This window comes from Mytilus edulis, chromosome 10 (genome assembly GCF_963676685.1).
Source record: "Mytilus edulis chromosome 10, xbMytEdul2.2, whole genome shotgun sequence".
Classification (NCBI taxonomy): Eukaryota; Metazoa; Mollusca; class Bivalvia; order Mytilida; family Mytilidae; genus Mytilus; species Mytilus edulis.
In genome coordinates this window covers 31,358,076-31,382,580 of record NC_092353.1, presented here as the reverse complement: position 1 = coordinate 31,382,580, position 24,505 = coordinate 31,358,076, and the positions used below count along the sequence as shown (strand labels likewise).

Genomic DNA, 24,505 nt, shown 5'->3' with positions numbered 1-24,505 from the left:
AGAATGACATATTAATTAGTCAGCAGCTAGATAGCCACAATATGGTAAAGTGTGACCTGACCAACACTTGCATTATTTTTTCCACACTTTTAAGTATGAGCGTATGCTTTAGTGAGACAACAAGTCCACATTCTGGAATTTAGATAGATTTGACATTTGGAAACATCTCATCTTTATGAAAATACATGACTGAATATGATAACTTAAACTTAAAAAGAATACAAACTATACATACTAATGTGTATAATTTTTATTTTTGTTATAAATAATTTACAAAATGACACTTTAGACATAAAAAAAAGGGATTTATGAAATCATTCAAAACAAAACAAATATGCAGATGTTAAACAGAACATTGCTCTTAATGAATCATGTAAGCACTATTGAACCTGAAAAAAAAAATCATTTAAAGTGGAAATGCATAAGGTACGAGTACAGTATTACCAATTATTCTCATATATTTTCTTGCTTTGATTAGATCATTCTTGATAAATTCTACTTTAATCAACTGCTAGAAAAGATATTTCCACCCATTCAAAGATATTTTTTTCACAATAGACTAAAACATGAAAAACAAAAATGAGCAGAAGATAAATGCCCTCATAGAGAAATATTTAAGCATGTAATATTCAACAAATGATGAATAATTACATGATATTCAGACAAAATGAAATAATTTCATGGTAATGTCAAAATTGAAATAGTTTTTACAGATCTGATGATTTGAAATGAAAACTGAACACATCTGCTATTCCCTTCCGTCTTTGAATAATTTAAATTTGTTCTGAAAGCGAGACACATAATTAGGAACACCACGCTAAATTTTCTTGTCAGATTAATCCTCATCCCAATCCTTGTTCTCCTTTGGTTTAGGTCCTCCAGCAGCTTTAGCCATTATAATCTAAAATAAACAATGCACACATTTCATTATTCAAATTTAATCAACTTTCATTTCTTATAATCTCCAGATTGATAACACATCTAAGAATACAAAACTTATTTAAAAATATAATTTCTACAACACAGTAAAATTTTTATCTTGCAATATAGAATTTCAAAGTTCTGAATAAAAGTGTGTTCTGTAAAATTTGTTCTTTATTATTGTAAAAAACAAGATAATTAAAAGTTAATTAAACTTTGGCTGCTCCATTAAAACATAAATGGTACATAGAGAAAGCACTTTTAAACAGTGACCACCTGTCCCGTAGAAATGATTTCAGAGTCCTGCATACATTTCAAACTAGCACACCACAATATTTCATACCCACTCATAGTGGTAAATTCAAGTTGCCCTCCCTAAGGCCTATGTCTTACTTTAATGGAACAGCCCTAACACTTCTCTTATTGTATTTAAACATAAAACACTTTTTCTTGATCACAGCAGATGTTGTTTACATGTGCATTAAATTTAGACAACACAGTGAACCTAACAGAAGTGACATATTTTGTCAGTCAAAGGGTGATAATAATTTTACAATGATCAACGGTTAGGATAGTACATGCTGCTTGTATAAGGGAGATAATAATTTTACATGATCAATGGTTAGGATAGTGAATGCTGCTTGTGTAAGGGAGATAATAATTTTACATGATCAACGGTTAGAATAGTACATGCTGCTTGTGTAAGGGAGATGATAAATTTGCATGATCTACTGTTAGGATAGTACATGCTGCTTGTGTAAGGGAGATAATAATTTTACATGATCTACTGAGAGGATAGTACAGTCTACTTGTGTAAGGGAGATAATAAATGAACCTAATCTACTGTTTAATAGGATAGTATATGCTGGTTGTGTAAGGGAGATGATTATTTTACTTGATCTACTGTTAGGATAGTACATGCTGCTTGTGTAAGGGAGATAATAATTTTACTGATCTACTGTAAGAATAGTAAATGCTACTTGTGTAAGGGAGATAATAATTTTACCTGATCTACTGTTAGGATAGTACATGCTGCTTGTGTGGCAAACTTTAATCCCCAGTATTTACTGAGGTATAAATCTACCAGTTTCATTTCTGTAGAGTCCTTGATACCAACACCTTGTGTCTGAAATAACAACAGAAAATATCAAGACTCAAAGGCTTTCATTCAATAATAACATCTTTTACAGTTTTGTGTATTATTGATGTCCTGCTTTTGGATATTTCACATCTAGTTTTTCACAAAGCAGAATAAAGACATCCTTGCCAATATTAAATTTTTTTCAAGTTGTTATGGAAAATCTAAATATCAACAGTTTGATTTTCTCGCGGTGTTAAAGTCCCATTGGTGACCTTATGTTGGTTTTTTTACTCTTTGGTCAGCGTGTCATCTCTTGGACACATTTCCAGTTATCATTCTCAATTTTATTACAATAAAAGGAATTTGATACATTTCTTGATCTCAATAATTCATGGATTTTAATATCCTGTTAAAAAATATTACAATAAATTTCCTTAGTTATAACTTTCTTTACCTCAATATCAAGACCAGCATTTTTCTTTCCTTCATGGTGAGCAGCATATAATCTAGATAATACTTCTGTTGCCTAAAATAAATGAAACAAAGATTTAAAACCATTACTCTTTTGTTTCTGTGAGAAATATTTTTCTTCCAATACAAAGTAAGCAGTAACTTACATCATTATTAACCAATGTTTCCTGTGCTCAAATTTCACTATATATTGGGGCAATATCTAATCTTACAATAGGTTTTAATAAAAAAAAAATTTAGATTATTTCTTCACACTTTTTTAGTACTTGTTCATTTTCATGCTCCATATTGGCATTGGATACACAATTTTTGATCAATGTTGAGATTTAAATTTGACATTTTGGACACATTTAAATTCTATTAGCAGAGTACTTACATCTTTATTAAGTTTCATTTATAATAAAATGAAATGTGATTCAAGTCAAATATTTTTTATGTTGTTTGCTTTCATGGTTTTGCCTTTCTTTCTAAATCCTGTGATAGATTAATATTTCATATTTTTTACTTTCTTGTAATGATTTGTTCTCTCTCTCTATTGATAAAAAGCCAAAGTTGTAATGGCAGCTAATGATACCGATCAGGGATCCATTCATGCATATATGTCATATCAAATCCTATATATCAAAACATTGGATTAGAATACTGCATAGTGAATATTATCTAAGTACTGACCTTAGCTCCTGCATTTTCAGCAATAGCTCTTGGTAAATTTTCTAAAGATTCAGCAAACTTCTTAATAGCATACTGTTCTAATCCTGGTTCACCCTGAAATAAAACATCAATATGAAAAAGCAGTGCAAAACAAATTATTGAGAATAAAAACAGAACAGATACTGTTCTAATCCTGGTTCACCCTGAAATTGTATCATTTTTGTGCAATTACCACTCTAAATAGTGTCACATATTAATATCAACAGACAATCTGTCCTGTTGGAGCAACTTTTATAGAAGCTGTGAGAAAACTAAAAAAGACATTCTTTCCACCCATTTAAGACTTTTTTCATTATCCTGGGCCTTTCATAGATGGTATCAATTATTCTCAGTATTGAAGGCAGTATGGTTGGCTATAATTGCTTAAGGATGTACTTAGGTGAGGTTTTGGAATTCGTGTCAAATGTTCGTACTCCTTGGTGTTTTTCCATTCAATACCAGGTAAAATATTTTGCCCGTTACACCCATTTATTTTTTCATATAAGACTTAATAGCTCATGAAAGGTCATTTACCAAAATTTTAGAAGATTCTTGATTTTCTTTGTTTAGTTTTGAGACCCAAATAAAACCCAAGGCAAATATAAGGTAAAAGTCCCAGTCAGCCTTTTCCACCCATATTTTAAATCTCAAATATCTGGAAAAGGAGGTCCATCACCTATCAATATTTTTAGCTAATTTTTATCCTTTGCGAATGCTCTACCAGCTTTTAAAGTATCAATTTTAATTTCTTAATTTCTTCATTTTCACCTAACCTCACCTAAGTACATCCTTAAATCCATTTAAACTCTGACGAATACTTGTAGATGTCACATTGGCAATCATACTACATATCCTTATTTTGTTTGTGGCATAACATCGTGGCCACAAGTTAATTTTTTTTCTTTCTATTTAGTATTAAATTTATATTAAGATCCATTTTGTTACATCTTGTGATCAATTTTATTTGGCAATCGCCAATGGCAGTCAGCAGGGTTAAAGAACATCAGTTGTTCGACCTGTTAGTCAAATGCGTTTTGTTTAAATATACTTTTTCACTTTTTTGGTCTTTTGGAAAATGTTGTTTGTGCTGTTTTTAGACCCTTCTACAACAAAATTTGTTTTACATGCACACGTATAAAAATTGCGGTTTTTATCCAACGCAATCATAGGTTTGAACGTAGTTTTCAATTTAGACTCGTCCTTATTTTTATATATATATTCAATTATCCTACCTCTCCATATGTTGTTATTTGTTTTGCCAGTTCTATTTCTGTTGCTCCAGCTCCTGGTAAAAGTTTTCCATTCTGTAAAAGAACAATTTGTTAAATATTACTTGCACATGTGTACATTGCAGTCTTTGATAAATCAATGATTAAGAGTCTGACATATGGTATTTATAAATATGTTTATTGTAAACATCATATCAGCCATATAGAAGTATTTTTCTGCTGATAAGTTGACTAATTGATGTGTACCCCAAAATACTTTTTATTCATTCAACTATAAGATACTGTAAATGAGTTTTGCCTCTAATTGCCAATCATGTGAAAGCAAGAAAAATACCCACCCCCTCCTTGTATTGTTTCAAACAATTTGCACATATAAATGAATTTTATGCATTGGAATTGTGAAAATACCAACCAGGGTAAATATTCAAAAATACGGTCTCCTCACAAACCTTAGAGAGGTGTAAATGTATTTTAGTCTTCGATGACTAACCAATAATTAACTTCAAAATAATAAGGTATGTTCACCAAAAAAAAAAGGATTATTATTTAAGTGTAGTGCCATCAACTACTATATACCCATTATTATTTTTCGAGATAATCTAGTATATTTACCTTAGTAAGAGCTTTGAATGTATTAATGCCGTCATCTACTGCTCTTTCTACATCATCTATAATATTATCTGTAGAACCTCTTATTACTATGGTAGCTATAGCACTTTCTTCTTTATCTATAATTCAAATAAGATGATGATGAAACACTGATTACTAGAGTATTGCTGTTTATCTGAGTATAAAATATGAAAATGATCATCAAACAATTTGTTATTGAAAACATACATTTACAGTTTTTTATTGTTGGTTTTTCAAATCTTATCCATTTTTCCCCAATAACAAATATAACATTGATTTTTGTCTGGTAAATGTTCAGTGGCAAATAACTCAAAAATATTTAGGGCATGTATGTGTAAATCCATTCAAGTTATCTATTTTCCTTATTGGTTAAGCATATGAATAATGATGATCCCTATTGAAATTGTAAGCACACATGACAATTTCTTTCAGAACATTTCTTTTGCATAATTATGCAATTGCAATTAATGTCATACACATATTCTTACCTTGTTTAAAGATAATTACAGATGTGTCACCTATTTCATCTACATATACACGATCACAGTGACCAGCCTCAGTTGCTGTTGGTGCTGTCTGAAAATATGTCACACATGATTAAACATATGATATCAATTTTATATCAACCAGCCCTTGTTGGTATGGTATCTAGTAGAGATCATTTAAATTAGATCATTTAAATTATACGTTGTCACAGAATTCTGTTTAAGTATGTGGTTTAAACTATTTTCCTTAATTCTTTGACAACTTATCCCTTTCTAGTTTGTTCACCCATTTTAAAAAAAACATGTGGTTGTCAGTGATCTCAGAAGATGATTGGATGAGTTTAAGGGTCACATCCCTTTTTTTTTGTTATTACAGAACAATCATAGATTAATTATTAGCTGTAATAATTGGATAGCTGCAAAGATTATAACCAACTTTAAAAAGCCTCAATTATAATAAAATGTGAAACTAACTAAGGAGGTAAACCCACTAGACTAATGCAATCTTCTGCAATACTACAAACATAACCAAACAGTATCAAATGAGATGTAAAAGAGTAACTTACTATTCTAGGTAAAGGTGTTGCTCCTAAAGATCTACAGAGCCTCCTGAGATCCCACTTGGACATGAGTCGTACAACCATTATTTTATATTTATTACAGTAATGTTGACATAATTCTCCTACTTTTCCTCCAGACACAATTACAGAGCAACCAGCATCTGAGATGGATTTTATTTGCTGAAAAAAAGTAAATCAAGATAATAAAAGATGAACCATTATTTGTTTGAAAAATATCAATAAAGGGTGTATTAATATTGGTTTTTGCAAGAAAAATAGTAATTAACACATAGGAGCATAATGTCAAATGGCAAGCTTTACATTTATAATCAAGACAATGATATATGATTATACCCTTCTTACTCAATCATAACTACACAGGCAAATTTTGCTCACGTGAATTTCACGTGAATCTCATTTCATGTGAATTTTACATAAATTTCACGTTAATTTCACGTGAATTTCACATGAAGTGATTTCACGTGAAATTCACGTTAACTTTTTACGTGAATTTCACGTGAAGAGATTTCACGTGAAATTCACATTAAATTTTCACGTGAATATAACATGAATATTTTCACATGAATTTCACGTAAAAATTTCACGTGAAAAAAATAAATGGTGTCTAAGTTATAAAAAATTAACTGAAAATCAAAAATTTTCTCAACATCTCAAACCTTGTATTATATGTATCATATATTCCCTGGGAATCTATTTAATTTTAATAATTCTAATTTCATGTGAAAATCTATTTAATTTTAATAATTCTAAATTCATGTGAAAATATTCATGTTATATTCACGTGAAAAATTTCACGTTAAATTTACGTGAACAATTTCACATGAAATTAACATGAATCAAAACCCCTGTGAAAGTTATGTTTCATTTTATCTGAATTAAACCATGAGTTAATAAGACAAATTTAAATTTATTGAGTTAAATTTATGCAATATGAGAAACAAATGCACCTGAATTTTACACATACTATTATTCATTCCAATTTCCTTTTTGCAAAATTGAATCATTTCAAAGCTGTAATTCTTTGTGTCTCAAGAAGTACATCAATGTAAATGATTAATATTTATCCTTTCTTAAGCATGAATTACCTCCCTTGATAATGGGTTAGATGCAACTACAAAAACATGTTGGTTTTGAATTATATTTTCTATCACTGTTTATATATATATCTTTAGTAGAGTCATTAAATTGGAATTTTGTATACATGTGTATCTTTTATTTGAATTTCAAATTCATAGATGCATATATTATATTGATGAACTAATTGATTTACTAGTAATATTACTATAATTATTAATTAGTAAATTTAATTACTTTTACACATCTTATGTCTTCTTTACTTTTATACTTTAAAAAAAAGGTTGAAGGTGACTCCAACTTATGAAATAGATTACTCACTCATAGTTACTGTCATAGATTCTTTACTTCCCATAATTGCAAAGAAAAAAAGGGTAATATATATATATCATTTACTTCCAAACATGAGTTATCTCCCTTTTTGACTTTTCCTCAAACTAATAAATGTCAAGAAAATTTGTGAGCAATTTGAATTGCACATAACTTTAACAGTAGGACATGTGAATAAAAACAGTTAGTATACAGAAAAAGAATTTTATCTGTACTATACTTTGTTAATAAATGTAAATTTAAATGTTTATTAATTTCTTAAGAGTATATTTAAAGTGCAGTATAAAACTGCTACGCTTTTACAAATATCAAAAATGTTTCATTGACAACATGCCTTATAAAAGTGGTGAATGTTAATAACTTGATCCCTCACCCAAATTAAGGAAGTAAAATATTATATCAGGGATTATATGTGTATTGACTAGATAGCAATTTATTTGTTTAAATTGTACACTTTACAAATATTCCATACTGTTTTTTATACTGTAAAAGATTTCTCAATTTTCATTAAGAGTTGATTAGTTGTCCGGGTTTGTCAATTAATTGGGAAAATTTAAACTAAAACATGTAAAAAGCTTTATCTTTATTTAGTTTTTATAATTTTTGGTATTTTAAATATTAGGTATATTTTAAATAGTTTATTTAGGATTGTCCTTATTAACTCTGGAAAAAGGTTAATGTAAAATTTTGAGTGTCCTCATTTTTATGGGAATTGTTTTCCAATCAATGTAGGAAAATAGTTACAGAAAAAAAGGCGAAGTAAATAAAGTTGCAATAATTGACAGATATGGGTCCAGGATATTGATAAAGTGAGAAGACTTGTAAAAAGAAAAGGTACCGTGGGAATGTGGTAAATCCCCCCCTTTTTCCCATAAAATCTGCTTTAGAACTGATTTCAAATTTTTATTTATCTTTTAAACTTTATTTATAATGAATAAATTTATGGTCTTTAATATACATAGTGTCTTAGATGGATTAGTAGACTGTTTATTGTCTTCTATTTGGACAGGTTGTTTTCTCTTTGACAATTGTTTTCCATTCTAAGTTTTATGTATGTTATGAAAACTAATAATTGACTGACAGTAACATATTATTTCAGAGGCGGATTTAGGGGGGGGGGGAGGGTCCCATTGGTTGCTTATATAGGGAATCAATGAAGCGTGTCTTGGGCGGGCCCCCTCTTAGGCAGTCAGTGGTCCCCCACTTATGAAAATTTCTGGATCTGCCCTTGTATTTGAAAGCTAAATGTGTGGTAAATGAATTGCTAATTAGACAAGGCTGGGTTATTTCTCATTGAATTAAAGTTAAACATTTATCTTTATATATATTATTTTACATAATGAAATCACAGTTATAATCTGTAATTATGCTAACTAATATAACAGTCCCTTAGTCATTAATTGAAATTATAGTTAAATAAGTTATATTTTATAAATTAAAGGGTTTTAAGGGTTGTCCTGGCTCCATGTGGAGGTGCTCCTTTGTAAAGGATGCTTATAAACAAAATAATTATTTATATGCTCCAAGAATTTGTATAGTATATATTAAAAGAATGGGGATACCTTTTTTTTATATGGAGAAATGCTTTGACCATCAGCAAAATATCCGCCAATCTCTAGTCCGGATTCGGATTTTTTTAAACGCTTGAAAGATACAGATTAAGACGCGTTTTAAAGAGAAGGACGCAGCCGATTGTCAACAACAATAGTACTTGTTTTAGCTAATTTAACAAGACAACCAATATCAAGGAGCTATGAATAGTAATAAATACTCGAGGATATACTACAGGTAACACAAACAAATGATTAAATAGTGCAGGAATAAACAGAAATCTGCAATGACTGAATGTTTTCATCTTCGAGTTTGGTCTGATAGTGACTTGCATCAATACATCAGTACATGTAGTGTCCGTTCGACATGATTCACGTTCGCCCAAGTACCTGTTTGCCCATGATCGATTCGCCCTGATTTTTTTTTATATGTTGTCTACTTGCATAATGTTTATTATTTGAACAGAGTATGGCAAAGAATGTTGAAAAATTCGGCGAATATGTGTATTGCTGCAAACAAAAAAAATATTTTCCCTTTAATTTTGTTTAAGTACTTTAATATCTTTATTGATATTTGTTTACTGTTACAATTCATGCAGTATTATAACAGAGACATATATAATAAATAAACTGTCTGTTTGTTGTCTCTTTGACATCATTCCACATTTCTATTCTCAATTTTATCAAAATACTTTTCATGTTTTACAATTCGTATACATTGTATGTACAAAAAATGTACATCATTGTTTTTACTCATTTTTGACTAGTTTATCAGAATCCGGGTCCGTCCGCCCTGATTCTGGTTCGCCCTAATACCTGTTTGCCCCGAGTCTGTTCGCCCTGATTTTATTTTTTAGTATAGTGTTGCGTTGTGTGTATAGAATTGAATGTGTTGAAGTCGGTCTACAACTTCGCCGAATATTTACGATGTATCATGTTAACTTGTCTAGCTGCTATACTAGGTTATAAGTTTCAGTGCATTTCAGGACTACAAGATATTGTGACTTCAAGGTATTGAGGAATACTTTTAACTTTTAATAGATATAGATAAATTTAAATATATATAATATATTTCGTCCATTGATGTAACATATACATATCATAAATATATATAGGGCGAACGGACTATCAGGGCGAACAAACTCAGTGCGAACGAACCTAGGGCGAACATGAAATCAGGGCGAACGATCTCGATACCAGTTTATCAAAACAAAACGTAATTTACAGTCTCACTAATTAGCGACAAGAAGAATCTATACTATTAAACGAGAAGACCTCATTTTTGGTGTCGCTCCTCTTCTTTCCACAATAAATTAATCAACACGCCTCTGTGTCCTATAGGTACAGTGCATAGTAGCATTTGTCATCCATTCATATGATTATTCAGATTGAGTTATTTTGGGAGAAAAACGAGAAAAAAGGCATCCGGATATTGTCCCGTCATTGGACGAAATTTTAAGTCTGATTAGACTTCCGGTTTGCGTTTTTTCTGTATACTGTATATTAAGAATTCTATCTGCTATCATTTTCAAGTTTACTATCCACGGCTAGGATGAAAAATTTTGTCCTGAATTTTTTTTAGCTGTAATCTCTGTCCTGCCTTTTTATTTTTCACTCTGTTCGGTCCTGCCTTTTTTTTTTTTAGTTTATCCTGACTTTTTTTTACCAAAATTGTCGTCCTGCCTTTTTTTTTTGCAAGTGTCACATCCTGCCTTTTTTTTTTTTACTCAAAACTCCTGTCCTGCCTATTTTTTTCAAATTTCATCCTAGCCCCCCCCCCCCCCCCCCCCCCTAAAAATCAAATGGTAGCTCCCTAAGCGCTAAAATTATTCATGTGAACTTTTGATACTTTTTCTGAAATTCTCCAGTTATTAAATCTTTTTCAAAATTCATTGATTACAAAAAAAGAAGATGTGGTATGATAGCCATGTTGAGACAACTCTCCACAAGGGACCAAAATGATACAGAAATTAACAACTATAGTTCACCGTACGACCTTCAACAATGAGCAAAGCCCATACCGCATAATCAGCTTTAAAAGGCCCTGAACTGACAAGGTAACACAATCCAAACCAGAAAACTAGCGGCCTTATTGATGTACAAAAAATGAACGAACCACAAATATGTAACACATAAACAAACGAGAACCACTGAATTACAGGCTCCTTACTTAAATGTTCATAACATATAGAGAGGGTCTGTATACTATATCAATGAACACCATGGATCGATTAGTAAACTTAAAATTGAAAGTAAATACACTATATTTATATAGTAATGAGTGTTCATAATATGCGGATTTATATCAGCGCTAAAATTATTCATGTGAACTTTTGATACCTTTTCTGAAATTCTCCAGTTATTAAATCTTTTACAAAATTCATTGATTACAAAAAAAGAAGATGTGGTATGATAGCCATGTTGAGACAACTCTCCACAAGAGACCAAAATAACACAGAAATTAACAACTATAGTTCACCGTACGACCTTCAACAATGAGCAAAGCCCATACCGCATAATCAGCTTTAAAAGGCCCTGAACTGACAAGGTAACACAATCCGAACCAGAAAACTAGCGGCCTTATTGATGTACAAAAAATGAACGAAATACAAATATGTAACACATAAACAAACTACAACCACTGAATTACAGGCTCCTTACTTAAATGTTCATAACATATAGAGAGGGTCTGTATACTATATCAATGAACACCATGGATCGATTAGTAAACTTAAAATTGAAAGTAAATACACTATATTTATATAGTAATGAATGTTCATAATATGCAGATTTATATCAGCGCTAAAATTATTCATGTGAACTTTTGATACCTTTTCTGAAATTCTCCAGTTATTAAATCTTTTACAAAATTCATTGATTACAAAAAAATAAGATGTGGTATGATAGCCATGTTGAGACAACTCTCCACAAGAGACCAAAATAACACAGAAATTAACAACTATAGTTCACCGTACGACCTTCAACAATGAGCAAAGCCCATACCGCATAATCAGCTTTAAAAGGCCCTGAACTGACAAGGTAACACAATCCGAACCAGAAAACTAGCGGCCTTATTGATGTACAAAAAATGAACGAAATACAAATATGTAACACATAAAGAAACTACAACCACTGAATTACAGGATCCTTACTTAAATGTTCATAACATACTCAATGTATTATGTTCATATTGAAATTGATAGAAAACCAAAAATTGGGAATTTTGGAAATAAAGGAGGAGGGATACAAAAAAACATTTTCCTGTCCCCAATAACCTATGACTTATGATACTTTTGCTGAAATTCCCCAATAAATGTATTATGTTCATATTGAAATTGATAGAAAACCAAAATTGGGAATTTTGGAAATAAAGGAGGAGGGATAAAAAAAACCCCACATTTTCCTGTCCCCAATAATCTTTGACTTATGATACTTTTGCTGAAATTCTCCAGTCATTCAATATTTTACATAATTCTTCCAACAACACTTTACATACTATAAACTACGCTCTGAATGCCCGCGATTTCGCTGGTGTGTTCTAGTATTTGTTTACGATTCAAACCGATACTACATTGTACATGTTGTACTACATGTATCTTATCTATGGTTAACTCAAAGTCATATATATAGATAACAAAACACGTGCAGTTTAATATCACATACATTTGTACATGACACAGGACAATCAATGACAAGTTTCAAGACTTGCTAGCAGTAACTGAAATCCAGCACAAATACCTAATCTTGCGTACACTCTTATTCTGCAGGTGGCTGTACCTCACTTTTTACATTAGATACCATTTAACGTCATATCATAAGGAAAACAATTGTGTTGATTTCTCTTAATCAAACGTATTTGGATAACAATTTATAGAAAACTACCACAATGGACAGGGGATTTCCAGTTTGGGGAGGGAAATGTTCCCATACATTTTTTTAAGTCTTGAACTGGCAAAATGGTATGAATCAATAACCATGATAACTACAACAAGATGATACAATATAAAAAAGATGTGGAATTGACTGTCAATGAGACAACTCTCCACAAGACACCAAATGACACAGAAAGTAACAGCTTAAGGTCACTGTACAGCCTTCAACAATAAGCAAAGCCAATATCACATACTCAGCTACATTTACATGTATGGGAGGCAGGGTTGGCAAAGTATAACCCGCCCGGGTTTTACTGGGGCGGGAAAACCCGGGTATTCCTGGGCTGGGCAATACTCCCAAAAATGGGTAATACTGGGCAATACTGGACAATATGATTTTTCAAGCTTTTTCAACAATAAATAGTAAAGACTTGTTGTATTTTCATAGTATTATAGCTAAATATATACATTTTATACAGATAACCATTGAGAGTCATTTAAAAAATTCAATTTCATTCTCTTCTCTACTTAACTTTCATGTAGGCAAAACACAAGACTAACACATTTTAGGATTCTTTGTTAATTTGATTTCCAAGCATTGTTTCAATAATCTAAACATTTTATTGTAGTGTTTATGTGGATTGTAAATTAAATTGCTATACATGTATATTTTATGCAATCATGATTGCTAAATAAACACCCTACAGGGTCTTGTCATTAACTCTTATAGAAATGAAAAGGCTGATTATTGTTATAATATGTAAACATATCTTTGTTCTTATCTGAATAATTACTTGTCTTATTAATTAGTTATGTACATTATTACATGTAATTGGTCAATTCTTTATATTATCTATATACATGTATAGTTGAAAACAAAAATCTCAGAGTTGTTAATTAATTCTTTCTCAAATGTATAGTATACACTTGTACATGTATGTCTTATAGGACTCTCAAACAAGTAAACGTACATGTAGTTATAAATAAAAATAGGTTTATATACATGATATATATCTTAAATGTATTGCATTTGTGTTTTATAAATCATGTTGTAAATGAATCCTCTTTAAAATTCAGGCCAGTATTCTATATTACCAAGTATTGCCCAGTATTACCCAGTAAAACCCGGGTTTTCCCAGTATTTCCCACTGGCCTGGGCAATACTCATAAAACCCGGGTTTTTGCCAACCCTGATGGGAGGTCCCAAAATCACAAATGTACATGTAAAAAATTAAAACAAGAAAACTAATGGCTGAATTAATAAACAAAAAAATGAACAAAAAATAAATATCATTATGTAACAAACAAAGCAACAAAGAAGAACCACTGAATTACAGGCTCCTGACCTGGGACTGGCACATTCATATACAGAAAGTGGGAGGGGGGAGGGTTAAACATCATAGGCGAACCCTCACCCTTATAATAGATATTTTTATTTTAGATTATGACAAGCAGTAACAAGTTTACAAATGAAGCTCTAAATATTCTGTTCAGAAAAAATAACTTGAGATGTTTTATTTTTGCAGAGCTATGTACTAAGTTCATGCAAATAATCAGTTTATTTATTTTTTTGGGGTTACATAAAATTGAGAATGGAAATGGGGAATGTGCCAAAGAGACAACAACACGACCATAGAAAAAAACAACAGCAGAAGGTCACCAACAGGTCTTCAATGTAGTGAGAAATTCCCGCACCCGGAGGCGTCCTTCAGCTGGCCCCTAAACAAATATATACTAGTTCAGTGATAATGAACGCCATACTAATTTCCAAATTGTACACAAGAAACTAAAATTAAAATAATACAAGACTAACAAAGGCCAGAGGCTCCTGACTTGGGACAAGCGCAAAAATGCAGCGGGGTAAAACATGTTTGTGAGATCTCAACCCTCCCCCTATACCTCTAGCCAATGTAGAAAAGTAAACGCATAACAATACACACATTAAAATTCAGTTCAAGAGAAGTCCGAGTCTTATGAAATTGAGCCTCAAGGTTCGATACCAAAGTGGTAAAAATATAAGATGAAAGGGGTTTATTATTGAAGTGTAAGGGAAAATTGTATAAAAATCAATTTCAAATGGTAACAATTTGAAAACTAATTTAATAATGACAAAACGGGGGAGGGTCTTCAGTTACTATTGTAAGACAACAATCGTGACAATGAATGGGATGACCTGCTTTTAGTTATTGTGCCAAATTTAATCAAACTTTGCCTCAATCATTAAAAGGGTATCTAATGCTATTAATTGTGATTTTTAAAACAACAGTGAAGACAGGTGAGCGACACAGGCTCGACACAGGCTCATGATATTTGATACATGTAGATAATTACATGTAGTACAATTCCAAGTCTAATACAAATAGAAAGAAATTCATGGATATTACAAGCTAATTGTTTGCAAAACTCTTTGAATAGTATTGTGTCCACATGCTAAATACTGTTTTCTCCCTTTCAGCAATATATAACAAGGAATGGACAGAGGAGTTGACCATAGATAATGACTGCTACTGGAATGAAGGAACCTATATATGCAGTGTCAAATGATTCCATGCCTGACAGTCCATTTTTATATGTACATAAAATGTATGTTGACAGCCAATGGTAAGTATTAATCTTTATCATACATGTACAAATGTATATACAATGATTGTATGTGCATCTCTGAGACTTACATTTCACTGTTGTGTGGCTTCATTTCTGACCAGAGACTGATAATAATTAGATTATCCTTTATTTTATCTTCAAATATTATGTACTACACACCTACCTTTGCATAGGTACTATTTCTGTACTAAAATATGTAGTACTGGAAATTTACTTTAATTAGTACCTATGCAAAAGTAGCTGTGTAGTAACTACATATGTGTACTTAATGACTTGCATTCATTTAACTTGTAATAATTATGATGCAGCATCCAACAAAAAGTGAGCTTTTCTCATCACTTGGCGTCCGTCGTCTATAAACTTTACAAAAATCTTCTCCTCTGAAACTACTGGGCCAAATTTAACCAAACTTGGCCACAATTATCATTGGAGTATCTAGTTTAAAAAATGTGCCCAATGACCCAGCCAACCAACCAAGATGGCCGCCATGGCTAAAAATAGAACATGGGGGTAAAATGTAGATTTTGGCTGATATCTAGTATATAGTGATAAACTGTAAACAGCAATAATTTTCAGCAAAGTAAGATATACAAATAAGTCAACATGACAAAAATGACCATCAATTGACTCCTTAAGGAGTTATTGCCCTTTATAGTCAATTTTTAACAATTTACATTAACTTGGTAAACTTGTGTAAATTTTTTTAAAATATTTTCCTCTGTAACTAAACATTGCTAAAGGGCCAAGTTTATTATGAATAGAGAAAATTGTAAGTAGCAAGAATGTTCAGTAAAGTAAGATCTACAAACACATTACAATCACCAAAACACAATTTTGTCATCAATCCATCTGTGTCCTTTGTTTAATATGCACATAGACCAAGGTGAGCGACACAGGCTCTTAAGAGCCTCTAGTTACCTTGTATGCTGACTATTAAGTATGGGCTTTGCACATTTGTGAAGGCTGTATGGTGACCTATAGTTGTTAATGTCTGTGTCATTTTGGTCTCTTGTGGACAGTTGTCTCATTGGCAATCATACCACATCTTCTTTTTTATACTTAATGATGATTGTGTACATGTATATCTATGAATTCTGTCAGATTGTGGTATTAAAAAAGTTTTGAGTGTTTAGCACATATATATAGAATGTCATTGGAGTTTAGATTAATTTGATTTCTGATAATGGCAGTGTTTTGAATATTAATGACATTGCTTCATAGTGCTGATCAGATCACCTTTAATTGATTACAGGTATATACAATGTACATGTACATGTTCACTGCTATTTTTGCAGGTACTATTTCTGTTCTAAAAAATTATAGTACTGGATATTCTGTACATGTATTTTACAGTACAGTACTTGTCTATTTCAAATTTCTTAAAGTTATGATTTTCCAACATGGAATATTGTGATCACTGTACATGTGGGTATTATTTCTATACCAAATTTTATTATTTCTATACCAATTATTTTAGTAAAAAAATACAGTACCTAAAATTACAATAATTTTAAAGTTACAAAATAGTACTGAATATTAAAAGTGGATTTCCAGTAATACATATTTTTGGTACAGTCTCAGAAATAGTACCTAGCAGTCTATGCAAAAGTAGAGATGTACATTTTTTTTGTATATGACTAGAATTTAATTGTTGAAGATTGAAAATTTTTAGTAAATTAAAAATAAGGAGATGTGGTAGGATTGCCAATAAGAAAATGATCATGATCAGCCACGTTCAACATGAAGGGGATGCAAGCACTTTTAGGCCACTTTTATTATGACCTTCAACAATGAACAGAACAATACAGCTGTTAATGATCCTGACAAAATGTGCAACAGTTCAATCTAGAAAACTAGTACTAGTTATTTTTCTAGTGATGTTCACTTATTGGTTGTAAAAAAAAAATCAATTGTTTTCTCTGTTAACGTTACAGTCTGTGCCAAACTGACTAGGGTTTGTCTGACAGAAAGAGAAATTTGATTTTTTTCTCTATTATGTCTGTATGTCAACCAAAAAATCTAAAAATTTCTGTGAGTGTCTGACCTAATTATCCGATTCACTGCTCTTGGCAAATATTGTTTACAACAGTTGGTTGTGTGAATTTGACATATATCTAAGGTAAATGAATTTTCAGTTGTATTCCTATTTTTTCATTTGGAAAACATTTATCAGATTCAGGGCTTATATATTTATAATAATTAATCATGTTAATGGAATTTAAATTTTAAGAATTACATATTTGTAGCTCCCAAGATGTAAGTGGAAGTGAAGCTATACAATAAATGAATGAATTGATTAGATATACATGTAGAGGAGACCCTAGATCAACAGTACATGTAACTTAAACTGGTATGTATTTGTTACAGTATTTGTAGTCAAAATGGTATTTAACAAAGATGCAGAATCCTGTCATGCCTGTGCAAATTTAAAAAGGAGTCGACTCAAACTGACAAAATAAAAAAAATACTATCAATCAACAGATCAATGGTAAAGTTAATCTGCTATATACATGTATGGAATTAGGCATTTAGTTACCATTTTTCAGTCCATATAAATTTATGAGAATATAATTTTATTATCTGTATTTCCTAGGATTTCAATTCTTATTTCATATTGATATTCCCATACATGTGTTATACTTGTTGTTTGAGGAAAATTATCAAAAGAGCTTGACCAAGATTAAACAATTACTGGTATCATGCCATTTTTAGCTCACCTGGCCCAAAGGGCCAAGTGAGCTTTTCCCATCACTTGGCGTCCGTCGTCGTCGTCCGTCGTCGTTAGCTTTTACAAAAATCTTCTCCTCTGAAACTACGGGGCCAAATTAAACCAAACTTGGCCACAATCATCATTGGGGTATCTAGTTTAAAAAATGTGTGGCGTGACCCGGTCAACCAACCAAGATGGCCGCCACGGCTAAAAATAGAACATAGGGGTAAAATGCAGTTTTTGGCTTATAACTCAAAAACCAAAGCATTTAGAGCAAATCTGATATGGGGTATAATTGTTTATCAGGTCAAGATCTATCTGCCCTGAACTTTTCAGATGAATCGGACAACCCGTTGTTGGGTTGCTGCCCCTGAATTGGTAATTTTAAGGAAATTTTGCTGTTTTTAGTTATTATTTTGAATATTATTATAGATAGAGATAAACTGTAAACAGCAATAATGTTCAGCAAAGTAAGATTTACAAATAAGTCAACATGACCGAAATGGTCAGTTGACCCCTTTAGGAGTTATTGCCCTTTATAGTCAATTTTTAACAATTTTTCGTAAATCTTAGTTATCTTTTACAAAAATCTTCTCCTCTGAAACTACTGGGACAAATTAATCCAAACTTGGCAACAATCATCTTTGGGGTATCTAGTTTTAACTAGAGGCTCTAAAGAGCCTGTGTCGCTCACCTTGGTCTATGTGAATATTAAACAATGGACACAGATGGATTCATGACAAAATTGTGTTTTGGTGATGGTGATGTGTTTGTAGATCTTACTTTACTAAACATTCTTGCTGCTTACAATTATCTCTATCTATAACAGTACTTTCTGTGGAAAATGTTATTGAAAATCTTCAAATTTTAAGAAAATTGTTAAAAATTGACTATGAAGGGCAATAACTCCTTAGGGGGTTAATTGACTATTTTGGTCATAGTGAATTATTTTTAGTTCTTACTTTGCTGTACATTATTGCTGTTTACAGTTTATCTCTATCTTTAATAATATTCAAGATAACAAAAAAACAGCAAAATTTCCTCAAAATTACCAATTCAGGGGCAGCAACCTAACAACCGATTATCTGATTCATCTGAAAATTCCAGGGCAGATAGATCGTGACCTGATCAACAATTTTACTTCCTGTCAGATTTGCTCTTAATGCTTTGGTTTTTGAGTTATAAGCCAAAAACTGCATTTTACCCCCATGTTCTATTTTTAGCCATGGCGGCCATCTTGGTTTGTTGGCCGAATTACCGGACACATTTTTTTAACTAGATACCCCAATGATGATTATGGCTAAGTTTGGTTAAATTTGGCCCAGTAGTTTCAGAGGAGAAGATTTTTGTAAAAGATTACTAAGATTTACGAAAAATGGTTAAAAATTGACTATAAAGGGCAATAACTCCTAAAGGGGTCAACTGACCATTTTGGTCATGATGACTTATTTGTAGATCTTACTTTCCTGAACATTATTGCTGTTTACAGTTTATCTCTATCTATAATAATATTCAAGATAATAACCAAAAACAGCAAAATTTCCTTAAAATTACCATTTCAGGGGCAGCAACCCAACAACGGAATGTCTGATTCATCTGAAAATTTCAGGGCAGCTAGATCTTGACCTGATGAACAATTTTAACCATGTCAGATTTGCTCTAAATGCTTTGGTTTTTGAGTTATAAGCCAAAAACTGCATTTTACCCCTATGTTCTATTTTTAGCCATGGCGGCCATCTTGGTTGGTTGACCGGGTCACCGGACACATTTTTTAAACTAGATACCCCAATGATGATTATGGCCAAGTTTGGTTAAATTTGGCCCAGTAGTTTCAGAGGAGAAGATTTTTGTAAAAGATTACTAAGATTTACGAAAAATGGTTAAAAATTGACTATAAAGGGCAATAACTCCTAAAGTGGTCAACTGACCATTTTGGTCATGTTAACTTATTTGTAGATCTTACTTTGCTGAACATTATTGCTGTGTACAGTTTATCTCTATCTATAATAATATTCAAGATAATAACCAGAAACAGCAAAATTTCCTTAAAATTACCATTTCAGGGGTAGCAACCCAACAACAGAATGTCCGATTCATCTGAAAATTTCAGGGCAGCTAGATCTTGACCTGATGAACAATTTTACCCCCGTGTCAGATTTGCTCTAAATGCTTTGGTTTTTGAGTTACAAGCCAAAAACTGCATTTTACCCCTATGTTCTATTTTTAGCCATGGCGGCCATCTTGGTTGGTTGAGCGGGACACCGGACACATTTTTTAAACTAGATACCCCAATGATGATTATGGCCAAGTTTGGTTAAATTTAGCCCAGTAGTTTCAGAGGAGAAGATTTTTCTAAAAGATTACTAAGATTTACGAAAAATGGTTAAAAATTGACTATAAAGGGCAATAACTCCTAAAGTGGTCAACTGACCATTTTGGTCATGTTGACTTATTTGTAGATCTTACTTTGCTGAACATTATTGCTGTTTACAGTTTATCTCTATCTATAATAATATTCAAGATAATAACCAAAAACAGCAAAATTTCCTTAAAATTACAATTTCAGGGGCAGCAACCCAACAACGAAATGTCCGATTCATCTGAAAATTTCAGGGCAGATAGATCTTGACCTGATGAACAATATTACCCCATGTCAGATTTGCTCTAAATGCTTTGGTTTTTGAGTTATAAGCCAAAAACTGCATTTTACCCCTATGTTCTATTTTTAGCCATGGCGGCCATCTTGGTTGGTTGGCCGGGTCACCGGACACATTTTTTAAACTAGATACCCCAATGATGATTGTGGCCAAGTTTGGTTAAATTTGGCCCAGTAGTTTCAGAGGAGAAGATTTTTGTAAAAGTTAACGACGCCAGACGACGACGGACGACGGACGACAGACGACGGACGCCGGACGCCAAGTGCTGAGAAAAGCTCACTTGGCCCTTTGGGCCAGGTGAGCTAAAAATGTGTGGTGTGACCCGTTCAACCAACCAAGATGGCCATGGGCTAAAAATAGAACATAGGGGTAAAATGCAGTTTTTGGCTTATAACTCAAAAACCAAAGCATTTAGAGCAAATCTGATATGGGGTATAATTGTTTATCAGGTCAAGATCTATCTGCCCTGAACTTTTCAGATGAATCGGACAACCCGTTGTTGGGTTGCTGCCCCTGAATTGGTAATTTTAAGGAAATTTTGCTGTTTTTAGTTATTATTTTGAATATTATTATAGATAGAGATAAACTGTAAACAGCAATAATGTTCAGCAAAGTAAGATTTACAAATAAGTCAACATGACCGAAATGGTCAGTTGACCCCTTTAGGAGTTATTGCCCTTTATAGTCAATTTTTAACAATTTTTCGTAAATCTTAGTTATCTTTTACAAAAATCTTCTCCTCTGAAACTACTGGGACAAATTAATCCAAACTTGGCAACAATCATCTTTGGGGTATCTAGTTTTAAAAATGTGTGGTGTGACCCGTTCAACCAACCAAGATGGCCATGGGCTAAAAATAGAACATAGGGGTAAAATGCAGTTTTTGGCTTATAACTCAAAAACCAAAGCATTTAGAGCAAATCTGACATGGGGTTAAATTGTTTAGCAGATCAATATCTATCTGCTCTACAATTTTCAGATGAATCTGACAACCCGTTGTTGGGTTGCTGCCCGTGAATAGGTAATTTTGCTGTTTTTGGTTATTATCTTGAATATTATTATAGATAAAGATAAACTGTAAACAGCAATAATGTTCAGCAAAGTAAGATTTACAAATAAGTCAACATGACCGAAATGGTCAATTGACCCCCTTAGGAGTTATTTTCCTTGATAGTCAATTTTTAACAATTTTCATAAAATTTGTAAATTTTTATTAACATTTCCACTGATATTACTGGGCCAATTCATTATAGATAGAGATAATTGTAAGCAGCAAGACTGTTTAGTAAAGTAAGATTTACAAACACATCACCATCATCAAAACACAATTTTGTCATGAATCCATCTGCTTCCTTTGTTTAATATTCACATATACCAAGGTGAGCGACACAGGCTCTTTAGAGCCTCTAGTTGTCTTGTCTGCAACTGATTGTATAGTGTACATGTCTGTCTGGGCAGGGTTCATCTTACCATGACCTGATATTCATGGTTCATTGGTCAATAATAAGTTTCATATTTTGGTCTGTTTGTTGTATACTATATACAAGCTATAATTAATTAAGAGATCAACTATATTTGGTGTAGGTAATGATTGCAAGGTGCACATGTCTGTCTGGCTTGGTTTTTCTGACCTTGGACTTTATTATTATTTGCTTGACAGTATTTGTTTTATCATGTTTATGGGTCATGATTGGTTATGTTAACTGGGTAAATAATAATCACCATCAAATCACCAATTGATCATGTCAAAGCTTAAAATACAATACAGTTATCTCCTTTTATAAGTTTGATAAATCATTGGAGATTAAACATGTTAAATTGATGTAATCTTTTTTGCTCGACTACAAATACAAACATGCTGATTTTGTTATATTACAGGAACTGTAGAAAGTATTCCAAGAGTCTGATTGCTAAGTATGCATTACAGGATTTTATTATTGGAGCAACATCTTAGGAGGATGAAGGAATCCTTGGGAACAAAAAGCAATTATATGCAGAAGAAGAGTCTTAAACATTATTAACAGAGTAAAAGTAGTGGTGTATTCAAGAAGTGTAAACCAACTGGAATTAACTATTGTGTATATTTTTTCAACCTCAAGTACTTTCAGAATTATAATACAATTCAAATTATTGTGTCAACATACATGTTACAGTAAAAAATGAAAATGTTTTAAAATGAATTTTATATAAAAAAATGAAATAACAATTTTTTTTAGCTTATTGTGCAGCCAAGCTTTGAGATCAACATTATAATGCATTAACCTTAAGATCAGGGTTAAAATGAAAAAAACAAACTATTTTTGCATATATGAAATAAGAAGTAAATGATTGTAAATTACAGAGAGACTTTCAATATGGTACATTTGTATATCAGCTATATTTCACAGAACTTTCTATTTTAGTTTATTAGTACAATAGATATGAGGTAAACATCAATCAGACAGCAATGAATACTACAACAAAAACACCTGAAGGCATTTAGGTTCTAACATGCAGTCCTCAACAAAAGACCGGTGTCTTAAAGATATGCCACGATCTATGAATCGAGAATAGCCATCAACATCATATTTTTTGAATATTTTCTTTTAGTTAAGATGAAATTTAATACAACCACTGAAACGCTTTCTGGCTTTAAATGGGTACATGCATATGTTGCGAGGTGAACTGTTTTTTCTTCTTTAAAACCTTCTTAAAAAGAATTGAAATCTTGTGCAGGTACTTTTCCATATTATGTGATTGGTTTGTATCAAAACTGATGACCACACAATATGACTTATTCATACATACTTAATAAAAATCAACTGAAATGATATATACATCAGTGCAAACATCTATAAAGTCCATAAATCATTTACAAATAAGGATTGAGACTCCAACACAACCAAAATAGTTCTAGGAGTGAACTAAGGTGCCCTGGATATTATTTATAACCTGTGATGATTTTATTGCTTTCTTCGTTTAAGACCAAAAACATTTGGAAACAAAGAAAGTAGAAATAGGATGGAAGTATGAACACATGGTCAAGACTAAGAAGAATGTTAAATTAGCTCAAACCCTGTGAAATTTGTGTGATTGAGGCTGAATTCACTTTAATTTCATTGTTTTTAAAAGAAGCTCGATTCACGTTAATTTCACGTGAAAAGTTCACGTGAGTTTCACGTGAAGGCTCAATTCACGTGAATTTCACATGTAAAATTTCACGTGAATTTCACGTGAAATCTCAATTCACGTGAATTTCACATCAGATTCACGTGAAAAATTTCACGTGAGTTTCATGTATAAGCTCGTTTGAGGTGAATCTCACGTGAAAAATTTCACGTGATATTTACGTGAACAAAATTTGCCTGTGTAGACTGTCACAGATTTCTAAAATGCTACCCATCAAGGTAACAGCTCTAAGGTAGAAATGTCGCACTTGTCTAAATCAACGCAAAACAGTCTTTGTTGTTACTCCAAATACATCGTGTATGGTAAGGAAGCAGCTTATGCAATATTTCAAAGTCTCTCCCAGGGATCAAACTAACGACGTCACAAAACCAGAAAGTATAATAATATAAAGAGAATTCATTGAGAAATCTTTAGAATATATTGCCAAACATCCAGTAGTAAATACTAAGACC

The 24,505-nt window shown here is 31.9% G+C and overlaps 1 protein-coding gene and 1 long non-coding RNA gene across 2 annotated transcripts in view; one reads left to right on the top strand and one right to left on the bottom strand.

Moving 5' to 3' along the window:
• Window positions 1-235: 235 nt before the first annotated feature.
• LOC139490925 (T-complex protein 1 subunit theta-like) overlaps window positions 236-24,505 on the bottom strand; it is a 34,532-nt gene continuing 10,262 nt past the window's right edge. The window contains exons 9-16 of the mRNA XM_071278068.1: window positions 6,074-6,247; window positions 5,511-5,598; window positions 5,005-5,120; window positions 4,396-4,467; window positions 3,146-3,238; window positions 2,457-2,528; window positions 1,928-2,047; window positions 236-901 (exon numbers count right to left, since the gene is read on the bottom strand). Of these exons, the coding sequence (XP_071134169.1) occupies window positions 836-901; window positions 1,928-2,047; window positions 2,457-2,528; window positions 3,146-3,238; window positions 4,396-4,467; window positions 5,005-5,120; window positions 5,511-5,598; window positions 6,074-6,247 (801 nt within the window). The 3' untranslated portion in view covers window positions 236-835. The remainder of the gene's footprint in view (window positions 902-1,927; window positions 2,048-2,456; window positions 2,529-3,145; window positions 3,239-4,395; window positions 4,468-5,004; window positions 5,121-5,510; window positions 5,599-6,073; window positions 6,248-24,505) is intronic.
• LOC139490891 (uncharacterized) lies at window positions 15,360-22,845 on the top strand. The gene is made up of 3 exons (XR_011656432.1): window positions 15,360-15,515; window positions 17,765-17,868; window positions 22,764-22,845. It is a non-coding gene; the product is annotated as an uncharacterized lncRNA (long non-coding RNA).